This window comes from Vicia villosa, linkage group LG3 (genome assembly GCF_029867415.1).
Source record: "Vicia villosa cultivar HV-30 ecotype Madison, WI linkage group LG3, Vvil1.0, whole genome shotgun sequence".
Taxonomy (NCBI): domain Eukaryota; kingdom Viridiplantae; phylum Streptophyta; class Magnoliopsida; order Fabales; family Fabaceae; genus Vicia; species Vicia villosa.
The window spans coordinates 94376997-94401945 of record NC_081182.1 but is presented as its reverse complement, the minus strand read 5'-3'; the positions used below and the strand labels follow the sequence as shown (position 1 = coordinate 94401945).

General features: G+C 36.8%; 3 protein-coding genes and 1 pseudogene across 3 annotated transcripts; 2 read left to right on the top strand and 2 right to left on the bottom strand.

Moving 5' to 3' along the window:
- The first annotated feature begins 4495 nt into the window (after positions 1-4495).
- LOC131662182 (WAT1-related protein At3g02690, chloroplastic) lies at positions 4496-8451 on the top strand. Its single transcript, XM_058931892.1, has 7 exons — positions 4496-5127; positions 5231-5278; positions 5651-5773; positions 6042-6197; positions 6697-6868; positions 7140-7200; positions 7949-8451. The coding sequence occupies exons 1-7, from the start codon at positions 4567-4569 to the stop codon at positions 8049-8051; spliced, it is 1224 nt and encodes a 407-aa protein (XP_058787875.1). The 5' UTR covers positions 4496-4566; the 3' UTR covers positions 8052-8451.
- Positions 8452-10457: 2006 nt separating this feature from the next.
- Positions 10458-12083, bottom strand: LOC131662181 (protein ROOT PRIMORDIUM DEFECTIVE 1). Its single transcript, XM_058931891.1, has one exon. It carries the CDS (start codon positions 11857-11859, stop codon positions 10585-10587), a length of 1275 nt encoding a protein of 424 aa, XP_058787874.1. The 5' UTR covers positions 11860-12083; the 3' UTR covers positions 10458-10584.
- Positions 12084-14635: 2552 nt separating this feature from the next.
- Positions 14636-18053, top strand: LOC131662180 (pentatricopeptide repeat-containing protein At4g25270, chloroplastic). Its single transcript, XM_058931890.1, has 2 exons — positions 14636-16434; positions 16914-18053. Exon 1 carries the CDS (start codon positions 14717-14719, stop codon positions 16397-16399), a length of 1683 nt encoding a protein of 560 aa, XP_058787873.1. The 5' UTR covers positions 14636-14716; the 3' UTR covers positions 16400-16434; positions 16914-18053.
- Positions 18054-18717: 664 nt separating this feature from the next.
- On the bottom strand, positions 18718-21498 carry LOC131662179 (uncharacterized protein At1g65710-like; annotated as a pseudogene).
- Positions 21499-24949: the final 3451 nt, after the last annotated feature.

The window sequence follows — 24949 nt, the reverse complement described above, 5'->3', positions numbered from 1 at the left end:
CTACGCCCTCTTTTGACTGAGTATCCTCCTCCTTCGTGCTTGACACATGTGCCTCTGCATTTAATGTTTGACCTTTCCCAACATCCTTTTTATTGGGTATTGACAACTGATGCGATATTTCCAACCCTTCTCTTTGTACTCCTCCTTTCACCGCCGCCCCTACTGTGCTACTAGCTTTATCTTTGCGTACAAAATTCACCTTTTCCCCAATATCCATATGCGCTTTTCTGCCCCAAAATCTTCGACAACCATATTTTATTTTTCTCCCCCCGCCCCGCCATCTTCACCACCCACGACTGAAACCGTCATCAGCGCTAAAGGACGACTCTGCTACCATCGCCCCTTTCGGCTTTGGATCTTTCTTTGGCATGACAATCCTCAACGGACCTTGAGAATCCTCTACTATCTTTATTGAGAATGCTTCTCCATTAACCCCTATGTTGAAAGTTTCATTAAGAACTATATTGTACTTGGTTCTTAACAATATTCTAGCCACATCAAATTTCTCCTGATTCTATGTTTCGTCATCTGAACAAAGATATGTTCCCACCGGAAAAACCAAGAACTGAAAGAACTCCGGACACCGCACATGACAAGGAATACCGTAGCAACGAAGCCACGTGACTCTCTCATTATCCACATCACTTGACCTCCATTTTCTTATTTCCTTGAACCACTGGCTTAGCCAATCCTTTGCTTCTCTGACTAGATACTCCAACTCCCCTCTACCTTCTCTTCCAACAAACATTTGTTTGCCCCGATTGGTGTAATCTTAACCGAAAAATACCCCTCCATATTGAAATATTCTTGAAGATTATACGTCATTCCTGGTGACACAACAATTCCCACGTACGCCTTCTCAAACCTGGCCATATGCTCTTCACCCCTATCGAACTCCATGTGAGTGAAAGATGGCTTCCTCCCTTTATTCTCCACTATTTGTGCATAAGATCGATGAAGACCCGGTGCATACCACCCATCTGTATTATGGTTTTTCCAGTGAGGAATCTGCTCCCTCCTAATTTGCTTTTCCCCCGTCGTTGGGCCCAGCCCCTCCCCTCCAACATTGCTTCCATTTTGTTTTCTCTTTACATCTCCCGTTCTCGTAAACTTCGGTATGTTAGCATGCAACTTTCTCCCTTCAATAAAAATGTTATCCAGTTTTATTACCATACGTTCTGCCTCCCCGACGTTGAAAAACCTTACAAAACCGTATCTCTTTCCTCTAACGTCCAGCTTCGGTGGTATCACTACCTCATCAACTTCTCCAAAATCTCTGAAGATATCATACAACTCCTTTGCACCATGACTAGCTGGGAACTCCGTGATGAAGAAAGAAACACTCCTGAATTCTTTAGGTTGACCTCCATCCCTAATCCCCCGTTCCTTCCTAGCGCCTTTAGAGTCCCATTTTGGCTTCAACGATCTTCTTCTTCTTGCTACCCTCGTCCACTCCATAATTTCCTTTGTGTATTTGCAAGCTCTTAGATGATGAAAGTTTAGAGAGAAGTAGGAGTTTCTCTCTCTAGATACATTTTTGTTAAGATGAGTGACCTTATCCCATGTAGGGTAGAAACACTGAAACCAACACTGATGCAGAACAAATTAACAATTATTTCATATACAACCATTTAGTGATACTGACTACAAGAAGATATCAATTAGTTGAATGGTTTTTAGTTAACGGAAACAGCATTTCATTAAAGAAAATTTCTTTAGCCACCTCCCTATGGGGGTCACCCCCAGCGAAAATCCCAAAATACCCCTGCTTCGGAAGTTCATTTCCGAAAGCGTCTTTTTTTTGAAAAAATTGACTTATTTCGGAAGTTCATTTCTGAAAACATTATTTCGGAAGTTCACTTCCGAAATACTGCGATTTCTGCAGATTTATCAAAACACTCCCCCTCCCCCAATCATTTACCCTAAATCAAAACAAAAAGTGGCAAAGGCGAAAATTTGTGCAAACAGAATTCCAAAGCTGCATCAAGGCTCCAATCACACTGCTAAACAACATTCAAAAGCCCTCAATCCTAACACTTTGTAAGTTTTGAAATTTTTAGATCTATTATTCAAATGCATGTTATTTAGGGTTTTAATTGCATAAATGATATATGGTTAGGTTGTTAGTAGTATTTAGGTTGTTTAGAAGCATTTTGATTTGGTTTGAAGTTTGGTTTAGGGGTCTGCCATGGAAGTTGCAGAAAACTCCATCGCAGGGGTGTTTCGGAAGTTCATTTCCGAAAACACCTCCATCCCAGTTTTCGGAAATGAACTTCCGAAATGTATCAGAAGTTCAAATTTTTTTGTTTTTTATTTTGTCTTGCATATTAATCGATTTCAATTGTTTACAGGAACATGTCAGACAATCAACCAGCACGCAGGATTGCGTCTTCTAGAGAGGGTAGGGAGTGTCCGTTTTAATTTGCAAGTACTTTATTTTTAACGCCTTTGTTTATTGTGCCTGTTTCTTTGAAGTTTGTGTCCCTTTCTTCTTTTATAAAAGGAGGTCTCATGGACCTTTCTTTCTTCATTTTTACGCAGGAATGGGTGGCGCTAAGGGAAGAAAGGGTTCTTCAAAGAAGGAGGTGAAAGAGGTGAAGGAGGTGAAGGAGGTGAAGGAGAAGAAGAAGGTTTTGACTGGTTCTGCTTCTCGTCCCCTGGGGGTCCATGGCTCGGACGTGCAGACTCAGTCTTCAGGCGTGATCAACGCTGATGGTTCTGATACTGAGTGGGATGAGGATTGGTATAATTATCTTCATTCGGAGGAGTTCGCTCGTCGGGAAGAATAATGTGTTTTTATTTTGTTTGATGTGTATTTTGTAACGCTCGTCGGACAGAATAACGTGTTTTTGTTTTGTTTGACGTGTTTTGCTTGACGTGTTTTGTTTTGTTTTGTTCTGATTTCGGATTGTATCGCATAGTGTTTTTGTATTGGATTTATCATCTTAGTTTTTGGATTGTTCTGATTTCAATATGTAGATTCTTGGATTTCATCGCCGCGAACACTATCCATCTTCTGGATTATAAACATAGAACTTTGACTTTCCCAGCGAACCCCTTTGTTTGATTTTTTTGTAATGACGTCCCCTGATCAGGTAAGAAATGTGGACACATGTGCCTACGTAAGCCTTCTAAGACGGTTACCTTCTAAGAAATGTGGTAACACTTTCCTACTTAAAAGCCTACGTAACAAAAATTGGGAAGCTCCACAGCCACGCCCTATTTAAAAGAATAAAAAACCTTTTGAAATTTCGAAGTTCCCTTTTCCTTCTCCCCACCACTCTCAGACGGTTAACTTCTAAAACACTTTCCTATTTAAAAGCTTCTCACCCATTTTTCTTTCAAAATATCCCAAATCATTTTCGATCCTAAGTCTTCTTCTTTGCTTTAACGTTTTCTATCTCTTATTACTGCTTTCATCACAATGTCTCGTCGCGGTGGAGGAAATCATCCCGAAAATCGCCGGAGTCAACCATCTCCTGCACATTCTCAACAATCATCCATCAATGCTGCAGGATCAAGCCGTGGTGGTGGTGGCCGTGGCTCTCGCGGTGGACGTACCTCCAATCCTTCTTCCTCCGGACATCCACCTCCTCCGTCATATGCTCCGGCCCCGGTTACCTCTCCTCCGTCTGTTGTTGCAGCTCCAATTATTCGTCCATCTGTTTCAGCGCCGTTTGTTCCATCTGTCGCAGCGCCGGTTGCTTCCTTGAATTCGGCTCTGATCTCCATCGAGAGCCTGACTGCCGAAGTTAAACAGAAGGCTACTCTAGAGTCGGCTCCGTCGTCTCAGAAGGAAAATTGGGAAGGAAAATTCAAGTTCGTGCTAATCATTTTCAGTTGTGAGTGGCTGATAAGGATCTACACCACTATGATGTAAGTATAGTTTGCTCATAAGTTTTTTGTTGTTGTTTATTATGTTGGTAAGTTACAATGTGGTATGGATTTCTAGAGGATCAGGACTTTCTAACCTGTTGCAGCGTCTCCTCCATCGTCTTCATCCGATTAAATAAAGCGAATCGTTCTTGTTTGTTATTTTTCTTCTGTCCAGACCTTTTTTCGGAAGTGCATTTCCGAATTCCTCCAAGGGGGGTGAGTTCGGAGATGAACTTCCGAAACACCACATTTTCTAAAAATGTAACTTTATTTCGGAGATGCATCTCCGAAATCAATATTTTATATTAAAAAAAACACGTTTTCGGAAGTTCATTTCCGAAAACACCTTTTTTTCAAAAAAAAAGTACCTTTTCAGAAATGAACTTCCGAAACAAGGGGTAGTGTTGTAAATTCACCAGGGATGAGCAAGAAGGTTAGGAGGTGGGTGAAGAAATTCTCTTCATTAAATGATATCATGGTGCTCGTAAAAGTAGGAATGCTTTATCATTTTTTTTTTTAATGAGTAGAGAAATGGTTCCCTAAATATAAATAAAACTTTTGTATTAAAAATATATGGACACGTGTCAGGTAGGTACTTTGTTGAGATTAGCTGAATCAGAACATGCAATTAATCACTTGCCAGTTATAACAACCATAATTTATCAGTACCCGAACACTTCCGCCGTGGCCATGGCGTCGTCGTCGTGGTGCTTCTCTCCCGTCACCGTAACCACCACCGCCACTACCCGCCGCTACTCTTTAACCTCTCAAACTCCTAAATTTCTCATCAACCAACTCCCTTCTTCTTCTCGCTTTTCCACCACTCCATCTTCCCTTCGATTTAGGGTTCCATGCTCCAACAAAACCGATAAATCAACGGAATCCACCGAACTTGATGTTCTAGATTGCGTGGAAACAGGGCAAGACGTGGAGTGCTTATTAACTGAAGAAGAAGAAAATGGAAAAGTAGAGAAAAAAGATGAATCATCAAAGAAGATGCTTTGTCTAGCGGAAGGGTTATGGGAAGGTGCTGTTTTAATATCGCCGTTTTTCTTCTGGGGGACTGCCATGGTGGCGATGAAGGAAGTGCTTCCTAAATATGGTCCTTTCTTCGTTTCGTCTTTTCGTCTCATTCCAGCTGGGTTCCTTCTCGTTGCTTTCGCTGCTTCCAGAGGAAGACCTTTCCCCTCTGGCCTCAATGCATGGCTTTCCATTTCGCTCTTCGCCATTATTGATGCTGCTTGCTTTCAGGTTTACTTTTCAACTCAATTTACCTTTCTTTACTCATTTTCAATCATGTAATTGCTGATTTATTGATTGATTGATTGATTTGCCTTTGCTGTATATGAACCAGGGTTTTCTCGCAGAAGGGTTGCAGAAGACTTCAGCTGGTTTGGGAAGTGTATGTTTGCACTTAATTTCTTAGTCAATTTTACTGTTACTAGTTTACTGCTACTATTACTAAATGAGGCATATATTTATGAACAGATTGTATTGTTGTTTCTGTTTTGTTTAGGTGTTTATGTCTAGTTCATGTATCTTTGTTAGAGATTAAAGTGTAGCCATATTTAGTGCACATTGAATGGCTGAATTGTATGTTGAAACGAGTGAAATTAGTTTGTAAAGTGCTGTATCTGTATGTGTCATATTGGTAGAATTGGATTACAGGAAGGAAAATTTTATTTGACTTCACTTTGTGTTGATTTGGATTTTAGATTGCAGTGAGAGAATGGGTTGTTGCTTGTTTTGACTATCTAGCTTGGATATATGGCAGGTTATTATTGATTCACAACCTTTGACAGTGGCTGTACTTGCAGCTTTGTTATTTGGCGAGTCCATAGGAATTATCGGAGCTGCTGGGCTTGTACTTGGTGTCGTAGGACTTGTGTTACTAGAGGTATTTTTAATTTTGATTTTAACCAAAAGGAAGTGTCTTAACTCTCAAACCCTTTAAGCACAACCCAAAGCAAGCTATCAAAATCTTTTGCATATAATGTGGATTGTGGAAGGATATTATATTAAGCATATATTTTGCTGTAGTTAGTGCTGTCCATGAAATACAATTACCTAGTTGATTTGTAATTTTGAATATACAATTTCTCTTGGAACATCCATTACCTTCTATGTAATATGTAGTAAAGCAAACACTATTGGTTTTATTGCAGTTACCTGCCCTATCATTTGATGGGACTGGGAGCAACTTCTCACTGTGGGGAAGTGGGGAGTTATGGATGCTTCTTGCAGCTCAGAGCATGGCAGTTGGCACTGTTATGGTTCGTTGGGTCTCCAAGTACTCTGATCCTATCATGGCAACTGGATGGGTGCGCTTCAAATCTCATTTTAACTCGATTTTTTTGTTGACAATTTTATGTTATGAAACTTAATTTAATTATTACTATTCCTATTTTCCAATTCAAAAGTAACATGCATTTATCAAGATATACAGTATTTATTGCTATTTTTTCGTTATATTTATTTTTGTGCTGTTTTGACATGTCATCAAGCCTCTTTGTATTACAGTTCCAAATCAGAAAATATATCAAATTAACATAAGTGTGAATTTGGATATGTTAGACTCTTTTTTTAGATCCTGTTTATAGTTGCAGAATATTTATTTCAGCAGATGTGTTAACAATAAGTTTGTATACTGAAAGTAGTGAAATGGTGATTATATAGGGTATTATATTCATATATTTAGTTTTTTTCAAAAAAAAAACTATTTGTTTATGAAAAGAGGAAAGGGCGTGTGAAAGGTATATCGTTGTTTAAGAACTCTCTAGAAGCTTGGTTAAAAACTTCACTATCCTGTTTCTTTTGCAGCATATGGTTATTGGCGGTCTCCCCCTTGTGGCATTCGCAATTCTTAATAATGAGCCTGCTGTAAGTGGGATTCTTGAAGAGTACAGTTCAAGTGATATATTGTCACTCCTCTACACATCCATTTTTGGAAGCGCTGTTAGCTATGGTGTGTTCTTTTACAGTGCAACTAAAGGTCTGTATATCTTGATTACTATCTCTCTCTTTTCCTCTCAGTGATTTTTCTTTAATAATCATTAAAATATTTGAGTTTAAGCATCAATGTGAAACCAAAATGGTTCATATCCATCATCTTCTTCTTCTTCCACATTGTAATCACTTTGTGATTGTTGCATCTTTAGCCAATTTTTACACTTGCAAATTTCAAGTTTATTTTGTTTTTCAAATTCCATATCAACCAATGAAGAATATTAATATCGACATTGTGTTTGTGACATGCACTGCAGGTAGCTTGACCAAGCTCAGTTCTCTTACATTTCTAACCCCAATGTTTGCCTCAATTTTCGGGTAAGACTGCCTAATAATGGAAAAGAGTAGCTGGAGTTTGAAGTTCTGTTTTTGAAATTACTCCCTCCGGAATGAATTAGTATAAGAAAATCAACTCATGTTTTCGAATGAAATTTAAGTGGTATCAAAATTTATCTTCTATTTAATTGATATTATCGCTAAAATACACCTTCATTTAATTTAATTATGGAGGATAACTTAGGCAGTTGATACAACTTTTTATTGAGATTGCACATATTAAATGTGATGAACTACATTTCTTAATACATGTAATTTAACTCATTTTGTTTATATTTTATTTGGGAAGGAGTATGTAGTAGTGAGAATATATAACAACTGATGGTGATATATCACTTCTTTACTTGTAAGATCACTAATAAGTAGAAAAAAAGTGGCCATCTTTTACAACTAAGATTGTAGCAATGAGAATAAAAAACATAAATAACAACTGATGGTGATATAGCACTTCTTTATCATAAGGTCATTAATAAGTAGAAAAATGTGACCATCTTTTACAACTAAGAATGTTTTGAACAGTATAACATCCCAGTGCCATTCTTCACAATATATTCAAGTATTGTGCCAGCAAGACCATAATTTTTTTTTTGCACCTTTTGCCGCCAGTACTTCCTCTAGCATTTCACATGTTTTCTGTTAATTTTCTGGTTTATGCATCATTATTTTATTTTTTGTACGTATCAAGTTTATGCATCTGTGAGCATTATCCACATTTTCTTTGATATTTCAGGTTTCTGTATCTTGGTGAGACCTTCTCACCTGTACAGCTTATTGGGGCCAGTGTAACTGTAGCTGCAATATACATGGTTAACTTCAGAAACTCCTTAGAATGAATTATATAGTCAGATTTCTACTGGTTCTTTCACCTAACCCAAAGGAAAAATTTCCACAAACAAATTGGGAATGCTAGTGCTTTTGGACATGAAGGGGAGAGAAGTTTGAGCGACATGTGGTCTTGAGCACTTGCTATCATTCTTTAAAGTGTAAATACAATTTTTATTAGTTGTTAATATAGGCCTCCAGCCTCTTCCTACACAATACATAGCAGAATATTGTAAGTTATTAGAGGTGAATACAAGCCTTATTATATACAAGGGAAATATTGTTTCCATAGATTACTGTTGCACTAGGACTGAATAAGAATGTATATATTATGACTTTTGTATGGCAAGTTTTGTATAAGATGAACTGTAGATCACACGAATGAAATATAAATCTCGGGTTAGAGCTGAATTTGTGATGTATGATGGATTTGTTTCTTAATCCAAAACACGATTTCTTAAGCAAATTCCTAAGCAAAATAATCCCATCTTGGATAAGTACATGTTCGTGGACTCTCTTCAGCAGGTGTGTATGAAATATCACATGTTGGAAGAGGCCGCCGGTCACTTAAATGGATATTTGTATCTCGAGAGATTAATTGGTTTTTGGCTGGGAGGGATACCTAGGAAATTAAAAAATATATGTATGCATACCAATTGCAAATTATTTGATCAATCGAGGCATAAACTGTTTCAGCATCGGATTCCAATCTGTAATTAGCTGAATTTTCCTCTTGCCCAATACAATTTCTTAATTTATGTTGCCTTTTTCATGGAGTTCGGATAGGCTTCAAGAAGAGTAATGGCCAGTATAAGGTAGTATGATACCATACTGTTTTGTTATTTTTCCATTCCCTTCCTCCTCTTATGTGTGAGTTAATTATATGTCGAACTGAAAATAACTGATACTCTATGCATATCTGATGTCACTAGTAAAACTGGAACAAAAACTGTTTATGTGGATGGATGTAGCTGCCAGTGACAACAGGTTTTCATGCGAAGAACAATATTGAAACCAAGCCTGCCACGCCCCATCTCACTGTCATGCTGATGATCACATTCTCTCCTTCAGGCAGAAAAATAAGACTGAAGTGTGAAGGGGCGTGGCTTTTAGCTAAATTCTTAGAACAACAAATACCTCTTGTAGTGGACACAATATCACCCTAGGAAATTGCACATGTAGTACATATCATCCTACAAGAGACAAATGAGAGTGTTGAGCATAGATTGTATGTTAGCAATGTTATTGGGTTCATTCTTTATTTCCACTTCATTTTAAACATTGGTGGCTTGGCCTGTGCTGCTCTTACTTTGCTGCAGCTATGTCTTCTGCGACAGAGGATTGAGATGCACTTCATGCGAAAGTTGCTTGAGATTGTGCACCTGCAGAACTAGCAAGTGCAGCAGGCGCTGATGCCTTCGGAAAGGGGAAAGGAGATCCAAGGGAAAACACAGCATTGTCAAACTGATTATTATATATATTTGTCTGGCCCATCAAAGTCTTGAAAGCTTGTTCCATTGCATATATGTGAATGAATATTAAAACACAAATATTGAAATTGTATAAAAGGGTAAAAAAAATTCCCAAGTTAGTTCTTGCAGTTTCTACAAAGAATCCACAAAAGATAAGGTTTGACAGAACATTCATTCCAACTTCATTTAAAATTTAAAAGTGAAAAGACTTGCTCCTCTCACTAACAAAAAAACCATTCCTCTAACATGATACGCTCCCAATATCTTACAGTAGAACTCAAATGATAAACCAGTTTACACCCATGCCTTGCAGTGGAACTCATCTTCAATCTTTGTAGCTACCTACACACACAAAAAAACCTTAATATCTTGAAGATGTGGAGAGAAAAAAACTCAACTTCAGTATATGTAAAACCGAGTTTTGATTATGGTTCTGGCTTCTCAGCAATGAAAATAGGGCAGAAATCCCAACACCGGCACCAACCCAAAAGAGCGGTGACCCTATAGAAATAAAGGGAACAAATAAATTAGAATGAGAATATATAAGCAAAATTAATAAACAAAATCAAATAAATAAAAATCTATTTAAAACTCTCTTCCTACCAAGTGGTTAACAATCACATAACCCAGTATAAAATATCTACACAGTCAAAGGTAGAGGTGGTGATAATTGGGAGCTACCTCCAACTGATGTTTCTTGACTATTTTTGAAGGCGAAATGCTAGCAACACGATGCACTGTCAGCTTCCTCTGTACTGTATTCCCAGCATGTATTACTTATGCCTATTCAGAAATGCGTGTAATAAAACATTGAAATACATATTATTTGAACGGAAATGTTCATTAATCATCAAAATAAGAAAAGGGGGAATGATATACATATTACATGACAAATAGCTTTAGGAAAAATACATACAAATAATGCATTTTAAACTCAAAATGAAATCAGCTTCAAGCAAACTTGTTCGGAAATTCACAATACACCTCTATAGTCTTGACAGTGACACTACATACTAGCTGAATTGTATTATTGTACAACTAATAGCAAAAATGTTATCATGATTCATGAAAACTAGTCAAAAGATGATAAAATATCATGGCTTTGCATGTTATCCCCTTGCTCAACCTCGTTGCTACTGCTTTTGTCCTGCAACTTGGAATTAACAGCAGGTAAACCCCGACGTTCTAAAGCAACAAGATCAAGTAGCCTTCTCCTTGCATCATAAACAGGATTTGGCTGTCTCAAACACCCTCGTTCATAAGCTTCCCTCAGGAAAACAGTGTGCCTTTTACCTTTAGTCGACAAATAAAAGATTCCCGGGTGATCCAAGAACAGATCCCTTATATTTAAATCAATCCCAAACCATTTTCTAAATTGACTTATCTTCTCAACTTCCACCATCTTCTCCACTGTCAAACTCAGAAACTCATGAACAATGGACACCGCTCGTTTCTCCATCGCCATCATTCCAGCCTTTGAAGACTTCTTCTTCTCACAAACCATTTCATAAGGCCCCATATAAGGCAAACTCTGCCATTCCTTCACTTTGGCTCTGAAGTTCTTGCTCAACCTCATCCCTGGAGGATATCCTTGTTTGAAACTATACCGCATTTCCATACTATTAACACTGCACTCCTCTTTACAACACTCAAAAACCCTCCAATCTTCAACAGAAGCTCTAAAACCATTGCTGGGAACATCACCAACCAGCTTCAACAAATGAGTATTTAGTTCATCTGCATCACAAAGCTGAAAAACACCAGGATTCCTAGCGATAACCGAGTCCTCAAAATCATCAGGAAGGCCAAGCTCCCTCCAAACCTTGAAAACAGCTCTAAGAGGAACCGTTCTAGAAGCAGACATGGACAATATCCGAACAAGTCTTTCAACAACAAGAGGCAAAGAAGCATTAATAGCCTCAGCTTCCATGCGCGAGACATCAAGAGCAGCGTCAGTTAACCTGCAAAACGGCTGCAACTTGGAAGGTTCATAGTAAATATGGAAGATATGAGGAAACTTGCGGAGGAAGGCAGTGGCGCCGCGGTTGAGGTGGAGCTTCTGGGAGAGATTGGAGAGGAAATCAACAGAGACGGATTGGTTTTTGGGGTTTGCAAGGATAAGGTCTTGAACGGCAATGACTTTGAGAAGGTTCTTATACTTGTCCATGAATTTCTCAAAAGTGGGGTCTCTATATCGGGATTCTACATATTGGATAGATGTTGTTTTTGATCGAATGGAAATGGATGCACAGAGTGATTTTTGTTGGTTTTGTTTGGTTAGGAAGTTGACAAGGTGAGTGCCTGTTAGAGTCAGCAACCCCTTTTTCATGAAAACTCGGTTTGACATTTCGTCGAACACCTAAGGGTCGGTTGTTATTGGTAGAATGAAACAGCAGTGTGTAGTGGTGAAGGCAAGTTTAGAAAACCAATTCCTTCAATAAATTTGTTGCAGCGGCGCCAATTTAAAAGAAACAATTGAGCGAAAACATTCTGCATGAAAAAGTTTAAGGGGAATTCTCAATCTCCCTTGTTTATTTCTCAAAAATCTCGAAATAAGTCTTTCAAATAGAATTTTTCCTACCAGTATTGTATATAATCAAATTTTTAAATGTTTTTCAACTTTATATTTTTTTTGTTGAAATTCTCACCAAAATATTTAATTGTTTGGTTAGCAACTTGTTTTTCTACACTATTGATTTATTTAAATTTATCCAATTATTCTTTAAGCAAACACTGAAGGCTTGAAAAAAAAAATTGATGGATTTCTAAAAGAGATGGGATTTGATAAATGTGTATCTAAATATGGTGTGTATCTGAAGGAGGATATAAGCAAATGAGTGATCATCATATACCTCTACGTTGATGATTTATTGATTATGGGCGGCAATGAAAGTTACATTACCAAATTCAATGGTGAATTAATGAAGGAGTTTGAAATGATTGACTTTGTTCTCATGACATATTTTTTTAACATTGAGTTTTACAAGTTCGAAAAGGGACTACTCATATATTAAAAGAGGTATTCTCTTTAAATATTGAATAAATTTGAAATGGAGCATTGTAATGTGGCAATTACCCCCTGCAGGGTAAAGATTGTAGTTGTCAAAGAATAAAGATAAGCAAGATATAAATCCAACACAATTCAGGAGGTTGATTGGATTGTTGCGGTACTTATGAAATGCAAGACTGAACTTGGCATTTAGTGTGGGCATAGCGAGCAGATTCATGAGGAAGGCAAAGGTATCGTGTAACACCTGAGGTCGAGGAGGGCGGAGAGTGGTTATCGGTGTATGAGGCATGACAATGAGACACTCGCGAGGGGGAAGAGGGCGAGGAGTGGTCGCTGAATTCACATCGGAATGAGAGGGATCCTGAAACTGTGTGGGTCTGAGACTGCATGATTGATGGAATACTTATAAGGATTCATTGGTACTATCTATACCAATAAGATATGTCTTCTTTTTGGTAGCCTAACAGATAAGAACTCCACAGTTAAACGTGCTTGACTTGGAGTAGTACTTGGATGTGTGACCTTCTGGGAAGTTTCCTAGAATGCGTGTGTATTTCCCGCAACAGATAAAAGTAGAAGTTGCAAATTGCTCGGTTATACTAACTCAAACTAGCATGGAGATAAAGATAAAAACTCGTCGCTCGATATATCTTTACGTATTAGGAAACACCAATCTCTTGGTCTTCTAAGAATGAATCAGTTGTGACGTTATCTTCTTGCGAGATTGAGTACATTGCAGAGTCTAAGTGTGCATGTCAAGTTGTATGGTTAATGAGTTTAATGAAGGAGTTGTGCAGTGAATATTATGAGGTTGTAACTTTGATGATAGACAATGTTTCCGCTATAAGCCTTGCTAAAAATTCTATTGCACATAGGAGAAACAAACATATAGAGATGTTATTTCACTACTTGAAAGAGTTTGTAAATGAAGGAAAATTGAAGTTGGGATATTGCAAAAGTGAATGCCAAGTGGTTGTTTTGCTAATCAAATGAGCAACTATTGAGGTATTCAAAAGTTTGAAGAAGCACGTAAATATGGAGAACTTGAATCAAGGTGATGTGTTAAGAAAATAAAGTAATTCAAGTTGGTGTGATTGATTATCACCCCTTCAATAAAGTTCATAATGAAATAGAGATATAGTGTAACCAATTACACCAAATGTGTAATCGGTTACACATCTCCAGTTTTCACTTTTTTGAGACAGAGATTTAGTGTAACTATTTACACCAAATGTGTAATCGATTCCGTGTCTGAGAAGTTTATTTTTCTCATTAGTTGGTTAACTATATTGTTTTGTATGATTGTTTAAATATCCATGTTGGGTCATTAGTGAAGTAAATATTTCCATCCTAATTCTTTCAAGGTATGTTTGAATTGGTAGTATGAGATGAAATAAAATGGATCAGAGAGGTAATTAATGAGATTTTATTGTTTAGATTTATAAATAATGGATGAAATAAAATGAAACACCATGAAATTCATTTTATCTCATTCTTTTCAATTCTCCATATTTCATATCTTCGTTATATTTAATTTGAAATCTATACGAAGGAATGAGACATTTTTAATAAAATAATTTTACAATGGTGTTGAGAATCAAGTGCGAGGAAGAAGTCTCACATTGGTTTGAAAAGTGAAGAATGAACACTTTATAAGTGAGAGAATCCACCTTAAGATTTTAGATGAACAAATAGTGTGTTTCTCACAAAGGCGTGTTACAAGTGTAAATGCTCTCTCGTTAACCCAAAGGTGTGTCTTAAATATAAATGCCCCCTCGTTGACCATTTCGAAGTGCCTCAAACAAATGATCCACAAATTTTATAAAATAATTTATGTAAACTAGTTTTTGTTTCCACCTCTAAGAAGTGAGATATATATTTTATTTTCCTGTACTCCAGTCCGCTCGAGGTTATATTTCATCAATTCAAATACAATTATATTTTCTGGTACACTTCTATTAGAAAATTTATTCAAAATAATATAACTTCTTTCATCTATTCAAATATAGTCTAATAATTGAGATGGGTTTTTATCCAACATTAATCTATAATAAATTTGAAATAACATAGTATTATTTTGAATAAATTTTCAAAAAAAAAAGATTTAATATTATTTTTCTTAAAAAATCTGTAACAGTCAATAACCATCACAACTATTCTCTGGTATCAGTAGCCACTCACCTCCGCCGTGGCCATGGCGTCGTCGTGGTTATCCTCTACTCCCTTCACCGTCGTCACCACCACCACCACTACCCTCCGCAACCATTTCACCCCTAACAATGCCCCTGCTATAACTAGTAGTCTTAAAAAGTACAATTCAACTGATATATTATCACTTCTCTACCCATCCATTTCAGCCAAAAAGAACACCGATAACAAGAAACTCAAGAAATTAACAAAATGGGAAACCCAAAAAAGAAAAAGCAACACTTTCTCTTACCCACAAACCAAACCAACTCCACTTATAATCCACCAACAACCCTATCCTCAAACCAAATTTCAAGCACTTGAACAAGTCCTCAATGACCTTGAAGATTCAATTGAGAAAGGCATCCAAATTGGCCCTGAAATTTATGCTTCTTTGCTAGAAACTTGTTACCGTTTTCAAGCTATTCATCACGGTATTCGACTTCACCGCCTTATCCCACTAACCCTTTTGCATGGAAACGTTGGTATATCATCTAAGCTTGTTAGGTTGTATGCTTCATTTGGGTATATGGATGAGGCACATGACCTGTTTGACCAAATGACTGATAAAGATATGTATGCATTTCCATGGAATTCACTTATATCTGGATATGCTCAATTGGGTCTTTATGATGATGCTATTGCACTTTATTTTCAAATGGTGGAAGAGGGTGTTGAGCCGGACTTGTTTACCTTTCCTCAGGTTCTTAAAGTTTGTGGTGGAATTGGGTTGGTTCGAGTTGGGGAAGAGGTGCATCGTCATGTAGTGCGATCTGGGTTTGGCGATGATGGGTTTGTTCTTAATGCACTTGTTGATATGTATTCTAAGTGTGGTGACATTGTGAAGGCAAGGAAGGTCTTTAACAAGATACCTTTTAGAGACTCGGTTTCATGGAACTCAATGCTTACAGCTTATGTTCGTCATGGTCTTGAGGTTGAGGCCATCAACATTTTTCGCCAACTGCTTTTGGATGGGGAAAAACCTGACTATTTTTCTATATCTGCAATTCTTACTGGCGTCTCATCACTGAATGTTGGGGTCCAAATTCATGGATGGGTAATCCGACAAGGTGTTGAATGGAGTTTGTCCGTTGCTAATTCATTGATTGTTGTGTATTCCAACCATGGAAGGTTGGATAAGGCGCGTTCAATATTCAATCAAATGCCAGAAAAGGATATTGTTTCGTGGAACTCCATAATATCGGCTCATTGTAAACACCCGGAAGCCATTGCTTATTTTGCAAAAATGGAGGAAGCCGGTGAAAATCCTGATAAAATAACATTTGTTTCATTGATATCAGCTTGCGCCCATTTAGGTTTGGTGAATGATGGAGAGAGATTGTTTGCTTTGATGTGTGAAAAGTATAAAATAAAACCAATTATGGAGCATTATGGTTGTATGGTTAACCTATATGGTAGAGCAGGGCTAATCGAAAAGGCTTATAGTATCATAGTTGACGGGATGGGCTCTGAGGCTGCTGGTCCAACTCTGTGGGGAGCTTTATTATACGCATGTTTTTTGCATCGAAATGTAACTATAGGAGAGATTTCTGCAAACAAGCTTTTTGAATTAGAGCCAGACAATGAACATAATTTTGTACTTCTTATGAAGATCTATGAAAATACAGGCAAACTAGAGGATATGGAGAGAATTAGAAAGATGTTGGCTGATAGAGGGTTGGATCACTAGACAGCTCTATACATCCAATGGCCTCAATGTTACAGGTACAATTCTTGCGGGTGTTTCTTTAACAACCACCATTCGATTCAAATCTCATTTTGACTCAAGTATTTGATAATTTCATGTTACGAAACTTAACTGAGTGATTACTATTCTTTTTTCAATTCAAAAAATAACATGCATTTATTCAAATGTACAAACTATAGCTATTTTTCATTATATTTATTTTTATTCTGTTTTGATGGGTCATCACACCTCTTCGCATAGTAGTTTTAAACCAGACTCGATTTTTTGGGTCCTGAATATAGTTGCAAAAATATTTATTTCAACAGATGTCATTACATTCATATATTATTATTATTATTATTTTAAAAAAAAAAATTAACTGTTCAAGGAAAGAGGAAAGGGTGTGTGAATGGTATATCGTGGTTTAAGAACCTCCTAGAAGCTTCGTTCAAAATTTTAGCATTCTGTTTCTGTTCCAGCATATGGTTATTGACTTTTTGTTTATGATGCACTGCAGTTGCAGATAGTTTGACCATCCTCAGTTCCTGCTTCTGTATCTTGGTGAGACCTTCTCACCTGCTCAGGTTCTTGGAGTCGCTGTTACTGTTGCTGCAATATACATGGTTAACTTCAGAGCAGAGTTATATGGTCAGTTTTCTACTGGCTATTTCAATGTAACCCCAATGAAAAAATTGCTGGGAATGCTAGTGCTTTTGGACATGGAGAGAAGTTTGATTCATATGTGATCTTGAGCACTTGCTATCAGGCTTTACAATGTAAATACAATTTTGATTAGTTAGATTAGTTAGTTCAGGCTCTAAGCCTCTCCCTACACAATATATGGCAGAAAATTGTAAGTTACCAGAGTTGAACACAAGCCTTATACAAGGAAATATTGTTTCCATGGAAATTTTCTTCTTTGTACTAGATGACTTTAGTGTACCACTACCAAAAAAAAAGATGACTTTACTGTTACACTAGCTAGGACTGAATAAGATTGTATAGATAACGACTTGTTTATGAAAAGTTTTGTACATGGTGAATTGTTGAGCCCACAAATGAAATATACATCTCGGGTTAGTGTTGAGTTTGTGATATATAATGAATATGTTTATGAATCCCAAAGACAATTTCTTTTATGATTATTATTGGGTTCGGAGGAACAAATATGTGTAAATAGTATTCGCACTTAGGGTGCTACACAGCCATTGTTATATGTTTGATCATTTTCCATTTAGGATATGGTAGAACAGTCAAAACTTAATTCTTGGAATTATCTTCACTCAAAATTACCTATTTTTGATTATTCAATTGCACTTGGAGTGTTTGGGTTTTGTAAGGAATGGGTGACTATTGTCTATTTTTGTGCCTAACATGGGGAGTTTTCTGTTATAGTTTGTTTGTTTGAGTGACAGTTTTTAATATATAGGGAGAAGAAGGAGCTTGTTACTAACTTGGTTTCTGTGGGGTGTTACCAGGGCATCTGATTTGAAGGCTGGGGTTGTTTTAACTAATTGGAGCAGATATTCCCTAGACTTGTTGTGAGAGTAAATACTTGTATACTCTCATCGATCTAGTAGTATGGGTGGGAGGTGTTTTCGCGGCTACGTCATGGCGATTCTTTGGAGTTGGTTTTGTGATTTTGGCTATATTGTCTTTGGGTGGGAGCACTCTATGAACCTGCAATATTTTGCAGGCCAAAGTGGTTTGAAACTAAGAGGGGTTGTTTGATCTTGTTGGTGAGTTGCCAGGTTTTTGTTTGGCTTGGTGCTATAGTGAAGTTTTATGGATCCTCTGTGGTGGCTGAACGGTCCAGCTCAATCTCAACCACTTGTTTTAAACTAATACATGAAATTAGCAACATTAATAAATATATGGATGGTTAAGATCGGAGCAGAATGAGAAACATGAGAGAGGGAGCAGGAAATGATTTGTCTTCGTAGTTTTGGTGTTTTTTGTTATGCGGCAAAAAATTCAGTTTAAGAAGTTAAGTACATCATTTGCAAAGTACAAGATAAATTAGGAGATGGATTTTTTTCCCACTTATTCTTCCAACCTGTAATTAGCTGAATTTACCCCTTGCCCAAAACAGTTTCTTCCTATTTCTTATTACCTTCATTGGTTCCTGAAAGAACATCAGAAATAAACGAGTAATCACCACCAGTATAGGAAATACCTGTAGTCAGGTACCATACCGTTTAGCTTTCTTTCTACTCCCTCCCTCCTCTTAAGTGTCTGAGTTAATTACAAATGAAAGTGAAAATAACTGATCCTTTTTAAGAATTTTTTTATTTGAAGAAATAAAGAAACATAATGTTATTACAACTGAAATAGGAACATTATTCACATGGACCTTAATTAAATGATAACTGTTTGCAGAGTGTGCAATTCCAAACAGAAGGAATATCAAACTCATGGGAATATTAATGACAAAAGATGAAGGTGAATTCATTTATGTGGATGCAGCTGCTGTGACAACTGGTTTCATGTGAAGAAAATTAATGGCACCAAGCCTGCCATGCCCCGTCTCATTGTCCTGCTGGTAATCACACTCTCTCGTTTTACTGTTCACTTTCTTATTTGCTCTCTATCCACGTTCGCTCGTCCTGCTACAGAAGACACACTTCCTTCCAAACCTAATGAGGTTTTCTGATCCTTGTCAATGCAATTGTTCAATCTAGCAGTCCAGCAATCTTTTGAATCAGCAGAACTAGGTTCCCAAGAAGAAGAAGAAATGCCTCGCCGATGTTTCGCACTACTGACACTTAAGCTGCTGCTTCCTGAAGATTCTTGCTTCTCCATGTTCGGACTATCCGTATTCATTGTCTCAAACTTATGCAAACTTGGTTCAACCATTTCATCATAAACAATTAACTCAGACTCTACAATTGGATCTTTGGTATCTGTCACTCTCTTCCCATAACTAGCGCTAGTACCTGATGGAATACTGTACTGATTCCTACTGGACTGAAAACCTGATGGACTTCTCCTGTCCTCTACACCAGATAAATTTGAGCTGGTATTGGAGTTGAGATTAGCAACAGCTTCAAGGATAGAGCAAGCTCTAGCGACACAATCTGGAAGAGAAACGGGTGGTGGGGGTGTTGTGTTCTTTTGATGGAAATTCTGGATATCTTCAAGCAGTAGTGAGGTGTATGACTTTGGAGGAATCAAAAGATCTTCAGGGTTGAGCTCTAACTCTAAGTCTCGCGAACGCCTCGAAGATCTGCTTCTTGTTAATGTCCGGGGTTTTAGGTTTTCAACCACCAGTGGCACCACTGTCTTGACAACAACATTATCAGTCATTGAAGACATCACTTTAACACCTTCATCTTGTTTTATCTTTGCCTTGCAATTCGCATCAACGCCGTCCAATGCAATTCTGCTGGCATTTGAATTCTGCACTAGCTAGGAGAAAACATTAGAAACTCCATGGCATCAATCACATACATAAATAGGACAAATTACTAAATCTCTTTGGTAAAAATTGATTTTGAACGAATTGACTAGCAAAATTGATTTATGTTGGTATGCATTTATGTAAATAATGGATTAGATGATAAATTTGAAGCTAAAATGATGTTATGAGGCAAAAACTTGAAACCCAGGCTTCAACTTAAGATTTCAAAAGTAAAAGCTACTTGATAATACAAAGAACATGTCAAAATCAGTTTCATGTGTTCAGAGGCCTCTCAAATAAGTGAATACAGTCAATCATGCACAAAGTGAATACCTGTTTAGCTTCTGCTTCAACTTCGATATTGGATCTGCTATGCATCCTGCTGTTGTTATAATTGGTTGTTGAATGTGTAATACCAATGGAATTAGATTCAAGCTCACTCAGAGGATTTCTTCTGTATGGTGATTCATCTTTTTTCCTCGACGAATTGCGACTAAGTGTTAGTTGCTGCTGCTGATTTGCTGCATTCCCATTTGCTTTTGCAGGAGATTGAGAACGTGGAGAAGCCGCACCAACATTTCTCCTAACTGTAATCCTCTTTATACCAATTGTATCTGCTGCAGATTCTCCACAACCATTATTATTACTTTTATCCATTACAAGGGATGTAACAGTAGCAGGGACAGACACCATTTTTGCAGGCTTAGAGCTAGAACTGATGTTGTTTCTTACATTGTGCGATGCGCTGGTATCTGAAGATCTTCTTGCAGGTGATATACTAAATCTCCTCTCCATGCCGCTCGAACATTGTTGCTGCTCTCTTTCTCTGCTCGGCGTTCTTCTTCTTCTTCTTCTACTTCTATTTCCATCCTGTGAAAGTGACCTCGGAGATTGAAACTGCAGTTTCTCTGCAGGCTCCCTCCAATCATCCTCATGCAAATCACTAATCTTTTGGTCCTTTTCAGAGAAAATTGTATCATTGTCATCAAAATCATTACTTCTGTTCGAACCCGAGAATCTCCTCCTTTGCTCCTTAAAAGAAGAAGCTTTACCTGAAGAGTTTCTGCTGAGTCTCCCACAATGTACAAGAATTGCATCCACATCTTCTTCAGCTGCTTCATCATGGCTCTTCCTGTGTTTGATGATAAAAATCTCTTTTTTCACTTGCCCTTTATCATCATGTTTCTGTAGAACTCTCTTATCATTCTCCTTCTTGAGTTTCAGTTCTGGCTGTGTTTCCACTTTTGGGTTGGAAACTGTGATACCATTCCGAGAAGAATTCTTCTTCCACTCAAACTCAACAGATGTTGTTGTGGTTGTTGACTTGGTTTCAGCAAGAGAGGTGGTGGTAGTTGAAGAGCCTTTTTTCTTACTCAAACAAGTACCCATGAAATGATGTGGTTTGGTTTGGTCTATTGAATAGAAGTAGAGAAAGGAAGGGTCATAGTATTGAGGAGAAAGAAAGAAGAAGAGATTTGAATCTCAACAAGGGGTCTCCTACAATGGTACCAAGAACTTTGTTTTAGGAAAAAGATTGAAACTTTGTGATTTGAGGAGAGAGAAAGAACATTCAAATTTTGAGAGAAGGGATAGGGCGGGCAAGAAAGAAAACACGGATCTTTTGAGAAGGGTCATGTTGTTTTTGTCTCATCCAGCCGACCCCCACTGACTTCAATTCTGAAACAAGTTTGGTTTAAAATAAAATAAATAAACAAAAACATTTCATTTGGTTAAAGGGAAAAGCTAAGCTTACACTGCTTTTCAACACTTACACCGTAAGTGTATGCATAAAACATACTAATTTTATATTTTAATAATTTATTCTACTTTGGGTTGTGTACAATACTCTTTTTCCTTTGTTATTAAATACGGTGTACGAGTACGGTGTAAAAAAAGGTGTACAAATAGCACACCTCTTGGTTAAAATATTACAATATTTCAATGCACTTCATAGATCTCTTACACATCGCTCGAAATTCTATTTTTGTCCCCTGCTTCTGTATATGTATTTCTGAAAGCAACCTATTTTTTTGAAAAATTTAGTTTGTTTTTGTAGATGCATCTACGGAAGCGTTAAAACATAGTGAAATTTAGGATTTTTCCAATTAATTGGAAAAATCCGAATGTTCCGTAGATACATCTACGGAACACTCTCTTTTCAAACTCTTCTGTAGATGTAGTTATGGAAGATTTCATGAACTTAATTAATTTGAGATTATTTTCGCAAATTAATTTGTCAATTCTTTGGGAAAATCTCAAATTAATTAATTCTGAAAATCGCAAATTAATTTGTCAATTAATTGTAAAAATCCCACATTTCACTATGTTTTAACTATTTCTTACATGCATCTAAGGAAAAAAAACTATTTTTTTTTAAAAAGAGGTGCTTTCAGAAGTGCATCTACAAAAACACGAGGACATTTTGATCAATTTGATGGTGCATAAGAGACTCATGGGTTGGAATGAGAAATTGTCAAAATAATGTTTTAGTTTAAGTTTTTTATTTTGTAGATAATAAAACAGAAATACTCAATAAATTTAATTTTTGAATTCACTCATATGCTCAAATTTGTTGAAATGTATTAAAAAAATTAAATTTTAAAAAATAAGTCTCGAACTGTCTGTAAGATCCAGAATACAAAGACCTAATAGCGAAACAATAAGTATTAGTCAAGTGGACTATTTTCTCCCACTACATAGGTAATCTCTTACGCAAGTACCATGTAAACCATCCAAATCAATATGATGATCGACTGTAATCCAGTCTTATCACATGCATTCAGTTATCAATCATTTTTCATATTTAAGGAAAAAGTGTGCCACTTCACTAGTATTTCAATCCTCTTTCATTCAAACGTCAATTTTTACTCTCACATTGACTTGAGTATTAGAATACCAACTTTACAGGTCAGCCACATCTCCATAACATCGGAAGTTCATAATCACTTTACAAGTCAGCCACATCTCCACAACATCGGAAGTTCATAATCACTTTACAGATCAGCCACATCTCCATAACATCGGATGTTCAGAATCACTGCATCAAACTTTAAATCCTTGATTTACGATCAACTCTAGTTCGACCATGGAACATTGACGTCGTTTATGAGAACTAACTTCTGATTTCTAAGATTATCCAAACATATTATAGTATTTCTGCTCACTCTTCACCAATTTATATTTGAAATTTGTTCTGTGGAGATATGTGTAAATCGAAGGGACTTGAGCTTCAATTTGGTGGAGTATACTTTCGGTAATGTGGAACGGGAATGGACCAACAAGGTTAATTCTCTAATACTCAAGTTAATAAAAGAGAGAAAAAACAGTTTAAGTGTGTGAATGAGAGAATACCTGAAATGTTGCGTATTGCGCTTTATATAAGACATAAGAGAAAGATGTTGGAGGCCTAAATCACATGCCCTCAAGTAGTGGGGTGAAGTCTTTGTACGCCTTTTTGTGCCATGCTTGCTATTGGACCTTTCTTCGTGGGCCTTGTGAATGGTCCTGAACAGAATTGGAAGTAACAACTCATGTCTCGTTCACATAATCAACCATCAAATATAGGTTAAATTACGTAACTTCAAACTCATAAGCCATAGTTTTTCCCTTGTTTAGGATTCCTAATTATTTGATTATCATAGTACATTTAGTTTTTAGTGATTGATTATTATCGATTAGAGAAGGGACATTGAAAATTTTGTTTAACGCGGATAAGTAAATAATTTATCAGAAGTTGTCATTGTTGTGGAAAAAAAGATGAAAAAGTTTTAGTTTTAAAAAATTATTAAAAAAATAGAGTACTTTAATAGATTGAGACCAATTTAATGAAAAAGAGAAGAAAAGATATAGTGCGTTGTAATTCAAAAGCAAAGAAGAAAAATAGTTGAATTTTATATTTCACTTTATTATGGGGATTCAATATTTTAGATATGGGCATCCAACAAATCATATATATATATATATATATATATATATATATATATATATATATATATATATATATATATATATATATTTCTAGACTAGCCTAATTATCTTAATTGGCCCAATCTGCCCATAAATGAGAAGCAGACCAAATAAGCATTGGCTCAATCCATTGAGCAAGCAGGGGGCAAATCTTCCCTTCGATCGATCACGGCTAATCAGTAGGTCCCCATAGCATAGAACTATCCGAGCACGCTAGGCTTTTGTCCCCGCCAATGGTTAGTTCTCCTTATTCGGCTAACCAAGACCTATTCCACTGTTTCCTATATTCTGGGCCCTGAAATTACGCGGAAACCCACAAAAATAGGACGATCTAGTCCACCACCAAAGAGAACAATATAAATATCCCTCTACACCTAGAGGGCAAGGTAATCCAAACTTTGCCCAAAACTTCATACTTTCTATTGTACCATTTTTATCTTTCTTACTTTGGCATTGGAGTATCTTGCAAGTATAACCCTTTTTTTTCCTTAACCATCACCGAAGATTAAGTCGTCGTTGCTGGCCAACTGTTCCGACTCATCCCCAAATGCTCAGGATGTGGGTTACTGGCTTTAACTTGGAAGGAAGTTAGGTGGCGGAAATTATTCAGAGTACTGCTGTCAGTTGGATCGATATAATCGAATTTTCATTTCATATTCTGACATTTTGTTTTCGTCTTGCTATCTCTGCATAGATTGGTCTATTTTAAGGTCGAGACTATGTGGATTATGTCTCATTGATTTGACGGTGTTTCTGCTTATCTAGAATGTTGTTTGCAAAATGCGGTTTTGTTTCATGTATTATGTCGAGGCACTGATATTGGTGTATGGCAAACATTTTCAGGTTTTTCTCTTCCTGGTACTGGTTTCTGTTTGAGTTTTGGACTGCTGTTGTAAGCTTTTAGCAGTGATCTTTATCTACTGATTTGCAAGCAAATGTGTTTATTCATTTGGACTTTGATGTAATTGGTTCAGTGGCATCCCTTATGCATTATGATTACTAAAAGTGTTTCCTTTGACCTTGAAAAAAAAAATTGTAAGAATCGATTGTAATATTTGGATATAACAAATGGTTTATAAATGAGTATTTATTGGTTTTATGGCTAATCCATCCATAAGCAAAACCTACTACATGAGTAAGGAAATGTCTACAGAAATTCATAAATGATTAATCAACTTTAGCGACAT

What these genes read in the sequence shown, in the direction of transcription:
- LOC131662182 (XM_058931892.1), top strand. Translation starts at nt 4,567, where the DNA reads ATGGCGTCGTCGTCGTGGTGCTTCTCTCCCGTCACCGTAACCACCACC. An exon ending in TTGATGCTGCTTGCTTTCAG is followed by an intron (nt 5,128 to 5,230) that starts GTTTACTTTTCA and finishes TATATGAACCAG; the next exon opens with GGTTTTCTCGCAGAAGGGTT. An exon ending in CTATCATGGCAACTGGATGG is followed by an intron (nt 6,198 to 6,696) that starts GTGCGCTTCAAA and finishes TTTCTTTTGCAG; the next exon opens with CATATGGTTATTGGCGGTCT.
- LOC131662180 (XM_058931890.1), top strand. Translation starts at nt 14,717, where the DNA reads ATGGCGTCGTCGTGGTTATCCTCTACTCCCTTCACCGTCGTCACCACC.
- LOC131662181 (XM_058931891.1), bottom strand. Translation starts at nt 11,859, where the DNA reads ATGTCAAACCGAGTTTTCATGAAAAAGGGGTTGCTGACTCTAACAGGC.